Raw genomic sequence first — 12,354 nt, forward strand, 5'->3', positions numbered from 1 at the left:
GTATGTATGTATGTATGTATGTATGTATGTATGTATGTATGTATGTATGTATGTATGTATGTATGTATGTATGTATGTATGTATGTATGTATGTATGTATGTATGTATGTATGTATGTATGTATGTATGTATGTATGTATGTATGTATGTATGTATGTATGTATGTATGTATGTATGTATGTATGTATGTATGTATGTATGTATGTATGTATGTATGTATGTATGTATGTGTATAAACTAATAAGCACTTACAAAGTGAAGTGACACAAGAAAGAAAAACATAATAGTTATATTGAGTTACAAATTAGGAGCAAAATTTTCAACAAAAATACACAGTGTGATACTCTTAAGCGCATAAGGTAATATTATATGTATATATATATATATATATATATATATATGCACTTATGCAAACATCCATGCATAAACATACATATAAGGACAATTGAATTGCATAAATTTTTATTAGAAAAAAATAAAATAAAAAATCATTGAAATGGAAAAAGAAAAAACACACAGCTAACATTGACGTATGGACATATATTTTTGTTTTTAAAAATGTAGGAATAGAAAGTACAAATTTTCATAAATTTTTGATGAATATGTTTTTTTACAAATGGGAAGCTATCAATTGAAATAATTGTTTATGTTCTTAAAATTTTATAATCAAATTTCAGTCTATACATAATAATGACATATATTTTAAAAAAATTCCTTTTGGCATAGAGCTACAAGTATATATATCTTTGAACTCCGGCTAGCAACAAATAGTAGGAAACGCATAAAATAAAATACAACAAAAAAAAGTTTTGCGCATACGTGTACATATATGAGCATACAATTTTTTGTTTACATATATGTTGTGCATATAAAAACCCACCTATATTAATTCTAAGCGACATTGAAAAAATGAGCAACTATGCATATATAAATACTTAAATATATATGTATATATATATATGTTTGGATGTAAATTATTTTATTAAGTCCACCTTCCTCAAAAATAAAAAAGGAAAATACTCATAGTATTACTATTAAATCATCAAACTATATATACGTATAAGGATTATTTTTTAAAACATTTTGCATATTAAAAATTAGGGTCAATTGTGATGTGAAAATTTTTAAAAATCACAAGGGATGACAGAAAAATAAACACAAAGTCATTAAAATAGATGAATAAACAAGTCAATTTAACGCTTGATGCTCTTTTACCAAATTATAGGGAACTTCCTTATTTTTTCCACAAAAATAAGCCTGTAATACCCTTTTATATTTTCTTACATTCTAATTTTTTTGTTTTGCTTTATATGTTTCTTTTTTTTTTTGCGTTATGATTCAAACATTTCTTTTTTTTTTTTACGTTATGCTTAATGTGTTTCTTTTTTTTTTTTGAGATATGCTTCATACATTTCTTATTTTTTTTAGCGTATTATCTTATATGTTTTTTTTTTTTTTTTGCGTTTTACCATATATGTTTTTTTTTTCGCGTATATATTCAAACACGCATATACCATATATATATGCTCACAGTATATACATATATGTACATATATGTATATATATATATATATATATATATATATATATGTATTTGAGCGTTTGAATATATACTGACTGAACGAGTGAAACAATACCATCGTTTACCTGAAAAAAATATGTGCCACAAAAAGATACGCTCCTACATATATAAGTAGTAAATCCGAAAAAAGAAAAAAAAAAAAAATCGATAATTTAGAATTATGAGCAAACGGACTTGATAAAAAATAGGATATAGTAGAGAAGAAATATAAAAAAAGAACAGGAGATAAATATAAAAATAACTTATGTAATTATGGGTAATAAGGGTATAATTCCAAATACTTAAAATATATTTAAAATATATTTAATAATCGTAATAAACCTAATGTAGCAAATATGTCGAGTGCTACTAATAAGTCTAATTCTTCCAATTTGCCAAATTTACCCGGTTTGTCAAATTTACCGGTTTTGCCTAATTTACCAAACGTACCAGTTATCCCTAATGCGTCAGGTATTCCTAACGCCCCAGGTATTCCTAATGCGCCAGTTATTCCTAACGCCCCAGGTATTCCTAATGCGCCAGTTATTCCTAATGCGCCAGGTATTCCTAACGTACCAGGTATTCCTAACGTACCAGGTGTTCCTAACGTACCAGGTATTCCTAACATGCCAAATATACCAAATATGCTTAATATTCCCAACATGCCAAGCATACCCAATATACCAAGCATTCCCAACATACCTAATATTCCTAACGCACCTACCATGTCTACCCCCACCAACCATAATATGACAAATCAGACAATGAATAACTCCCATTTTATGAATAACAACTCGATGAATCAAGTTTCTATGCCATATATATCTGGTTTGATGACAAATATGAACACACCTGATTATTATGCTAAGAACTTAATGCATATGAATTCTGGATATGATAATTACAATTCATTAATATATGGACAAGCAAATAATAATATGAATGTACCATTACCACCAAACAGTTTAGACAATTTTAATGATATGACAATGCATATGAACAACCCTAATATTATGAAAATGTACAATAAAGATTTTATGGGAAATAATTCTCATAAAATTATGAACAACCACTTAATGAATTTACGTAACAATGTGAATATAAATTACATGAATAATTATAATATAGAAAATCATGGATGGTGTGAAATGATTGCTAAAAATGGTAGGAAATATTATTACAATTCTATAACGAAAAGCTCAAAATGGGAAAAACCAGACGAACTAAAAACTAAGGTAGAACTAAAAATTTCACAGCAAACAAAGTGGAAAGAATATTCTTGTAGTGATGGCAGGAAATACTGGCATCATGAAGAAACAAATGTTAGTGTGTGGGATGAGCCAGAAGAAATTAAAAAAATTAAATTAGAATGTGCTGCAGAGGAAGAAGAAGAGAACGGAAAAGGTGATGCAGCAAATCGAGCTCCAACAGGTAGTCAAATGGGTAGTCTGTCCGGTAGTCTGACAAATGCTTTGTCGGGTGATCTAACGAATGGTCTTCTGAGCGGTCCAACAAATGGTCTAACAAATGATCTGCAAAATAGGGGTAATAATCTCACATCAGAGAATCCGTTAATTAATGGAAATTCCGAATTCAACAGAATGAACAAACAATGTAGCATCGTTAACAACGCAGTGGATCATCTTAAAGAGGGAGGGTCAAGCATAGAAATAAATAGAAATACATTCCTGAATAGTAATGATATTGATGAAACGAATAAAAACAAAATAAATAATAAAAGGAATAATAGTATGATATGGGAAAAATTTGAAAATAAAAATGACGCAAGGGAACATTTAAAAATTCTGTTCGAGGAAAAAAATATAAATCCAAAATTGACATGGGAAAATGCGTTAAAAATTTTGGAAAGCGATAATAGATGGTTAAGTTTAGTTATATTAACCAAGGGAGAAAAAAGGCAAATGTTTTCTGAATATGTCAGTCATGCTGTTAAAAGGGCTAACGAAAATGAAAGAAGAAAACGACAAAAATCAAGGGAATTAATTTTTCAAACACTATTATGTTGGGATAAATTAAATGAACAAACAACATATGTAGAATTTGCTAGGGAATTCTATAATGAAGAATGGTTTGATTGGATTACAGAAAAAGAAAGAGATGAAATATTTCAAGATTTTTTAGATGATTATAAACATAAATTTAAAGAAACTCGAAGGAAAAAAAGAAAAAAAACATCAGAAAATTTAAAAGAAAAATTTCAAGAATACGCAAATAAAAATAATCCCCTAAAATGGAAGGACGTTAAACTTTATTTTAAGGATGATGAAGATTTTAATTCTTTACATAAAATTGATGCTTTAGCATCTTGGGAAAGTTTTTATGAAAAATATCATAATGAAGAAAAGATGGAACTTAAAAAAAAGGTTTTCCGAATTTTACGTAAAAAAAGAGATGCTTTTATTGAATTATTAAATGAATATTATGAAAAAAACGTCTTAAATATGAAAACGCAATGGATTTATTTTGTCTCTAAAATTTATAAAGATGAGCGTTATACAGATTTATTAGGACAACAAGGATCTTCACCAAGAGTATTATTTGAAGAATTTATTGACACCCTACAGGAACAATATTTGAGACATAAATCGTATATAAAAAGTGCATATAAAGAAATGGCTTGTACAGTAGATGAAAATACAACTTTTGAAGAATTTTTACAATTTTTTACAAATGTACAAAACAAATATAAAATTACACACACAAATATGAATTTTATATATCTTTCTCTACAAAAAAAAATAAAAGAAAAAAAAAATAAAGAGTTAAAAAATATTAACAAAGTAGCTAAATTTTTAACCAAATTTCCTGAACTTAAAATACACATGCCATACAATAAAGTAATTAGTATCATAAAAACATCGAGAAAATGGGGTGTGGTTTGTGATTTATGTCCCAAAGAAGAGCAAAAAGTAGCTGCTTATAATATATGGAAATCGTTTGCAAATTCAAAAAAAAATGGCATCTCCACTGATTCATTAAATTCAAATTCAAATAAAAATTTTAAAAATACAAGAAGAAAAGGATCTATAAGATCAAGTGAAGAGGAATATGAAGAAGAATATGAAAACAAAGCAAATTTAAAATACAGGAAATATTCCAGAGAAGATTCTGACTCAAGTGCACAAACAATCGAATCCTTGCGAACTATTGATCATAATACGTCCAACTAGCCATATATATATATATTAATAAAAAGTATTTTATGTAAATAGCCCTTTTTTTTTTTTTTTTTTTACCAGAACAGGCAATATATTTTAAGTGTGTAAAAAAAAAAAAAAAAAAAAAAAAAAAACACACACAGATGTACATGTATGTATGAATATTAAAATACACATATATATATATATATATATATATATATACATATGCATAAATGTCTATGTTTACGTAAAACAATTCAAATCGTAAAATGAGAAACATCAAGTGATACCATATACGATACCCAAGTAATGCAAACGCAAACATACACATTATACTATGTTTTATATGCTTATGAATTACATTTGTAGCATGGACAGACGAAGGATCAATTTCCTGTTAACATTTTATGTTTTCTTTTCCACAATTTAAGGGTAGAAATACATACATATATACATTGTTTATGTATATATAATTAACTATTTATCTGTTTTTCATTCATTTCCACAATACGAATGAAGTTACTTGATATGCTATTATATACGTAGTTATTTAGTATCTATATTTAATCGCTGCCTCTTAAAAAATAATGGCTAATGTTTTAATATTACGACTTAGCTTGCTGACGTGAACACATTATTTGATTGCGCATACATATTTGAAATTTAGTTACTAATCCCATTTTTGAAGATTTATATATAAATGTATATTCATATAATGTATAATTCGTAATACATGGTACTTCTGTAATAATCCACAGTAGTAACCCGTGATTTAAAAATATATATAATTAACTTTTACCTTTTAATATATGTGAAAACAATGAACATTTGTGTTATTTTATCATTTATTATTAAAATATAATTAAAGATTAATTTCGTTTAGGTTTTTCCTTTCTACTTCTTTTATGTTATGTCATAAGAGAAACTTCAAAATGAATAATATTATATATATAAATATATATTTTTTTACCATTACGTATATATATACTAATATTTTACGCTTTTATCATTATTATAATTTTTTTGTTTTTTTTTTCTTTTTTAACATACAAATATGAATAACGGTACGCAACTTATAAATTCAGTACTTTTTTTTTTTTTTTTATTTATACGTATTTTTTCACAAACATGAAGTTTTTATCCTTGTATAAATTTTTGATATATTTTACATAATTTTTTATTTTTTTTTTATTTCCTTTTTAATAATATTAAGATGTAAATAAGTATATGGGTTTCATTAATGTAGATAAAATCAAATTATGAAAATGTTCCGCATATTATTAGTATCCAGAAGTTTTTTAAAATATAAGAACGTTCTTTTTTGTTCATTTTTTTTAATTTTAAACGCGTAAACGTTAAAATGTATTCCTGCTGTATATATATGTGTGATGAATGTTTGTTTGTATGCCTTTCCCACTTTTTTAAACTTCTTTAATGATGCATTTATTTTATGTTTATTTATTATTACTTAGTTAATTCATTGTATATACATACATACATACGCCCATACACATTATTTGAAAATTTTAAAGCAATATTTTATTAAAAAGTTGAAGTTCAGAATTTTAAGTACTGAAAGACGTATTACCAAAAGAAATTTATCACTTTTTTATTTTTTTTTTATGGTAATTTAATTTTTTAATTATGTTTACAATTATATATAAATTATGTTTTTTTATATTTTACAATTTTTTTTTTTCATTTTGGTCTAATATTATAAATTTTTATAAATTTGCTTTTTAATATATTATTAATTTGATTATTATTTGTCCGAAAAAGCGTAATAATAATACATTCATAATATATACATTATACTATAATTTTTACAATTTTTTCCTATTTTTTTCTAAAAAATACGAGAAATATAAAACAAATTTGATATTTTACGTATATGAGCTAATCATCATTTTGTTTAAAAGGAAATATTCGGATCTACTGAATAAATTAAAATATACAGAGTTGAATATATATATGTGTATGAATATATATATGTGTATGAATATATGTATGTGTATGAATATATGTATGTGTTTTTGTATGCATATATATATGTGTATATTAGTATGTGTATATGTGTATGCATATATGTGTATGCATATATGTGTATGCATATATGTGTATGCATATATGTGTATGCATATATGTGTATGTATTTATATATATATACTCATATGTATACTTTTATATATAATCTCTGAAAGCAAATTTACAGTAACTTATGAATATTTGTTCTACACATTATTTTAAATAATATATTAATTTTATTTTTACACATATCCTATACGTCCATTAATATAATGTAACAATTCTTATCAAAAAAGATATGCATAAAATATTTTTTTTTAATGTAAATATTACACATATTTATATATATATATTTATATATATATATTTATATATATATATATATAATATATATAATACATACATGTACATATACAATTATGGCGTACAAAGCACATTTGCTTGTTTTGAAGGAATGATATATGCACGATGTACTTTTCCATCAAATTATTATTAATTTTATAATATAATATACTTTTTTGTAAATTTTGTGTGTTTTTATAAATAAAAAAATCCACAGTATACATATTTTTTTATACATTTAATTATAGTTGAATATTTTTAAATGTAAATACTAGAAAATAATATTTATATATTATATATATATAATATATATGTATATATATAATATATATGTATATATATAATATATATATACACCACTATCCTTTTTGTGATAAAAAATTACCGTCCTAATTATTAAGATCATGAGTTAATATAAAATGATAATTAAGGTTAATGCGGTTCAAAGTTTGGAGGTAAAAAAAAAAAAAAAAAAAAAAAATTTAATATATCGTTTTCCGTAATATACATATGTGAAGTTCACAATTTTTGCAAATTCCACGTACATTTATCCATACGCATGTATGCCTGTCTATATGTATATATATATATTTGTATGTATGTATGCATATTAGCTTATAAGTACTCTAAATAAACAATGTTTAAAAGTGTTTTTTTCCAAAAAGAATAATTTTGCGTTCTCTGATAACAGTGTTAATTGCTCAATAAGCAGTTGTCTTCCTATAACATGTGAATATACACATATATGCACATATACATATGTGTGCCTGTATATCTTCGTATGTATATATACCTGCATGTAGTTGCGCAAATAAATGTACGTTTACTGTACACATTTTTGTTGGATATTTATTTATTCTTTATTTTAGAGGAAAAACCCAGAATTTCATATCAAGGGAAATGAGAATAAGTATGAAAAAGGAGTAAGAATATACGCCGATGGTTAGCAAAAAAAAAAAAAAAAAATTATAATAACAAAATAATACAAAGAAAAATAATGCAAAATAATGTAATAAAAAATTAAGTAAAACAGAAAAACGATATTATTATGGAGAAACTGCTTAAGAGCGGTATATTAATTAAAATGTTAATTTCTTTTTTTTTATGTTAGTTTTTTTTCTTTATATTTTTTTGTTTTTTTTTTTTTCTCGTAGGCATTTACGACCTCCTACATTTAGGTCATATGCGGCAGCTTAAGCAAGCAAAACAAATGGAAAAAGAAGTTACATTAATAGTAGGTGTTTGTAGCGATATTGATACAAGAAAATTTAAAGGGCAAATTGTTCAGACGCTGGAAGAGAGAACAGAAACGTTAAAGCATGTTAGATGGGTTGATGAAATAATTTCTCCATGTCCTTGGGTAATTACACCTGAGTTTATGGAAGAGCACAGGATTGATTATGTTGCACACGATGATATACCATATGCTAATAATCAAAAACAAAAAAAAAAAAAAAAAAAAAATAAATCAAATGGTATTGAAGAAGCATCTGATGATATATATGCTTGGTTAAAGAAATCAGGGAAATTCAAGGCTACTAAAAGAACAGAAGGGATATCAACAACAGATCTAATTGTAAGGATTTTAAAAAATTATGAAGATTATATTGAACGATCTCTTCAAAGAGGTATTCATCCGAATGAATTAAATATTGGAGTTACTAAAGCACAGTCAATTAAAATGAAAAAAAATTTAATTAGATGGGGTGAACTAGTTACAGACGGTATTACCAAAGTAACGTTAACAGAAAAACCTTTAGGTACAGACTTTGATCAAGGTATCGATATAATAAGGGATAAAGTACATGGTTTGTTTAAATTATGGAGATGCCATTCAAAAAAACTATTAAAAGATTTTGCCAAATCTTTCGATCCAATGTTTATAATTATTAGAAACAAAAATAGAAAAGATAACATTTCTTCAATGTATTTATCTGATTCTAATTTTTGTTCTAGAACAATGAATGAATATTTAAAAAAAAAAAAAAATTTAAGTAATACTATCAACAATATTGATGAATATTATTACTCGGCAGATGAAGATGACTCCGGGGTTAATAATGTTTTCGACGTAATACGTAAAATATCAAGTGAGTCTTATAATAATAATAATAATAGTAATAATGATGATAATAATGATGATGATAATAATAATAGTAATGATAATAGCAATAATAATAGCAATAATAATAGCAATAATAATAGTAATAATAATAATAATAGTCATAATAATAATAGTGATAATAGTGATAATAGTGATAATAGTGATAATAGTCATAATAATAATAATAATAATAATAATAATAATAGTCATAATAATAATCATAATAATAATAATAATAGTCATAATAATAATAGTCATAATAATAGTCATAATAATAATAGTCATAATAATAGTCATAATAATAATAGTCATAATAATAATAGTCATAATAATAATAATAGTAACAATAATGATATGGAAAATTATGAAACCTGTTTCGAGTTAGACGCAAGTCTTAACGATAAACAAAGAAAACAGGGTTGTAATAATTCCAGTAGTAACATTAATACGAAAGGTAATAATAATAATAATAATAATAATAATAATAATAATAATAATAATAATAATAATAATAATAATAATAATAATAATAATAATAATAATAATAATAATAATAATAATAATAATAATAATAATAATAATAATAATAATAATAATAATAATAACAGTAATAATAATAGTAGTAATAAGGATGAACGGAATAACCGAAGCAGTAGTGACAACAATGATGTTAGTTTTAATGTTAGTAATTACAAGGGGGATATCAATTGCTGTACTGTTAAGAACAATTTGAAGTTATCACATGAAGAACTGCTGTCCATCTCGAATCCAGTGAACTCAATGAATAATGAAGATGAGTATAACAGCTCAGATGATGACCTAAGTAAAAACTCATTCAGCACAGATAGTGCAAAAAAAAATAATAAATTTGAAATATACAATGAAACGACATATCATGATATTATTGATGAAGGTGATTTCACGACCTCAGTTAACAGGATTAATCATATGGAAACTAATATCATTAATGGAAAGAAAAATTCCAATAAAGAGGTAAAAAGTATTAACTTTGAAAAAGTGGAGTATAATAGTTGTGTCGATCAGCACAACACATATAATAAATGTAATCATATTGTAATAAATAAAAGGTATAGTAGTAGCGGTGAAAGCAGTGGTAGTAATGGACGAAGTAGTAGCATCCGCGAAAGCAGTGGTAGTAATGGACGAAGTAGTAGCAGCTGCGAAAGCAGTGGTAGTAATGGACGAAGTAGTAGCAGCCGCGAAAGCAGTGGTAGTAATGGACGAAGTAGTAGCAGCCGCGAAAGCAGTGGTAGTTGTGGACGAAGCAGTAGAAGCGGTGTTAGCTCGACGGACTCCTTGAAAAGAGAAAGTCTTGTCAAAGAAAATCAGTTAAGTGATAACAACAATATAACACACGAAGATGATAATTATAGTAATAATAATAATAATAATGTAACAACAAATTCAAAATCGGAGCAACGTCAAACAGTCATAATAAACGATAAAAACGAGAGTGCAAAATTGAACAATAATAATAATAATATAAAAGATGAAAAAGAAAAATCTAATACAACTCAGAAAAAAAAAAAAAAAAAAAAAAAATTGTGATATATGCAGATGGAGTATATGATATGCTGCACTTAGGTCATATGAAACAGTTAGAGCAAGCAAAGAAAATGTTTGAAAATACTTGTTTAATAGTAGGTGTTACTGGCGATAATGAAACGAAACTTTTTAAAGGTCAAATTGTTCAAACGTTGGAAGAAAGAACAGAAACGTTAAAGCATGTTAGATGGGTTGATGAAATAGTATCGCCATGTCCATGGGTTATTACTCCTGAATTTATAGAAGAATATAAAATTGATTATGTAGCACATGATGATATACCATATGCTAATAATCAAAAACAAAAAAAAAAAAAAAAAAAAATAAATCAAATGGTATTGAAGAAGCATCTGATGATATATATGCTTGGTTAAAGAAATCAGGGAAATTCAAAGCTACTAAAAGAACAGAAGGGGTATCAACAACAGATCTAATTGTAAGGATTTTAAAAAATTATGAAGATTATATCGAACGATCTCTTCAAAAAGGTGTACATCCGAATGAATTAAATATTGGAGTTACTAAAGCACAGTCAATTAAAATGAAAAAAAATTTAATTAGATGGGGTGAAAGAGTTACGGATGGTATTACTAAAGTTACCTTAACAGATAAACCCTTAGGTACGGATTTTGATCAAGGAATAGAAAATCTTCAAATAAAGTTTAAAGAACTATTTAAAATATGGAAAAATGCATCCAATAAACTAATTAATGATTTTACAAGTAAACTTGATACAACGTCCTATTTGTCATCTTTGCAAAATTTTATCGACAGTGAGTATGAGTATTACGATTACGCTAGTAGTAATGTCGACGAGGAATCTAATAGCAAGTGCGTTCTTTAATCAAAAAATTAGTAATTATGAATATTTAATGGGTGTGCGCTATTTTGCATATATATATATATATATATATATTATGTCTATTGGGGATATTACCATTCGCGTAGGCACGTGCATACATATGTGTGGGCATGTGTACATGTATATATATATATATATGTGCGTATATAGAATCATTCGATACATCATTACTTTTTAAACTTATAGGTTGTATCCCCCTTTTTTTTTTTTTTTTTTCTCTTTTTTTGATGTTTTTTTTTTTATTTATATACGTTTAATTAAACGTACCACTTTTTTTTTTAATGGTATTTTTATGAATTTTTATAAATTGTTGTGTACATTTATGTATACATACATGTTTGTATTTTTGTGTATATATTTGAATTTTTTTTTTTTTTTTCTTCTTTTTCTTTTAAATACATTATATGGTTACGGAATGAAGGGGGGAAAAAGAAAAGAAAAAAAAAAGAAAAATTAATAAATGCCTTAAAAGATAATTATACTTATATTTTATTTGCTCCAATCCATATAAGCAAATCATCATAAAAACGAAATATGCGATAATATATATCTTTATATGTTAAATATAAAAAGTTTTTTTTTTTTTTTTTTTTTTTTTTCCTTTTTCGTACAAAACATAAAATATAGATTGTTTATATTTTTTTTAAAGTATATGATTAGAATTACAACAAAAACTCGGTTCCGTTGAAAGGGCGTAATGTCGAAACTTCGTGAAGGAGATATACCAGAGGGA

At 25.2% G+C, this 12,354-nt stretch overlaps 2 protein-coding genes across 2 annotated transcripts; both read left to right on the plus strand.

The window, feature by feature from the left end:
* Window positions 1–1,917: 1,917 nt before the first annotated feature.
* On the plus strand, window positions 1,918–4,752 carry PRP40 (pre-mRNA-processing factor 40, putative; the record flags this gene model as incomplete). The annotated part of the gene is made up of 1 exon (XM_029007889.1): window positions 1,918–4,752. The coding sequence occupies one exon, from the start codon at window positions 1,918–1,920 to the stop codon at window positions 4,750–4,752; it is 2,835 nt and encodes a 944-aa protein (XP_028864233.1).
* A 2,756-nt stretch (window positions 4,753–7,508) lies between these two features.
* On the plus strand, window positions 7,509–11,603 carry PmUG01_14033300 (choline-phosphate cytidylyltransferase, putative; the record flags this gene model as incomplete). Its single annotated transcript, XM_029007890.1, is given in 5 exon segments — window positions 7,509–7,544; window positions 7,959–8,031; window positions 8,244–10,738; window positions 10,753–11,070; window positions 11,085–11,603. The coding sequence occupies 5 exon segments, from the start codon at window positions 7,509–7,511 to the stop codon at window positions 11,601–11,603; spliced, it is 3,441 nt and encodes a 1,146-aa protein (XP_028864234.1).
* Window positions 11,604–12,354: the final 751 nt, after the last annotated feature.

Source organism: Plasmodium malariae, assembly GCF_900090045.1.
Source record: "Plasmodium malariae genome assembly, chromosome: 14".
NCBI classification, from domain to species: domain Eukaryota; phylum Apicomplexa; class Aconoidasida; order Haemosporida; family Plasmodiidae; genus Plasmodium; species Plasmodium malariae.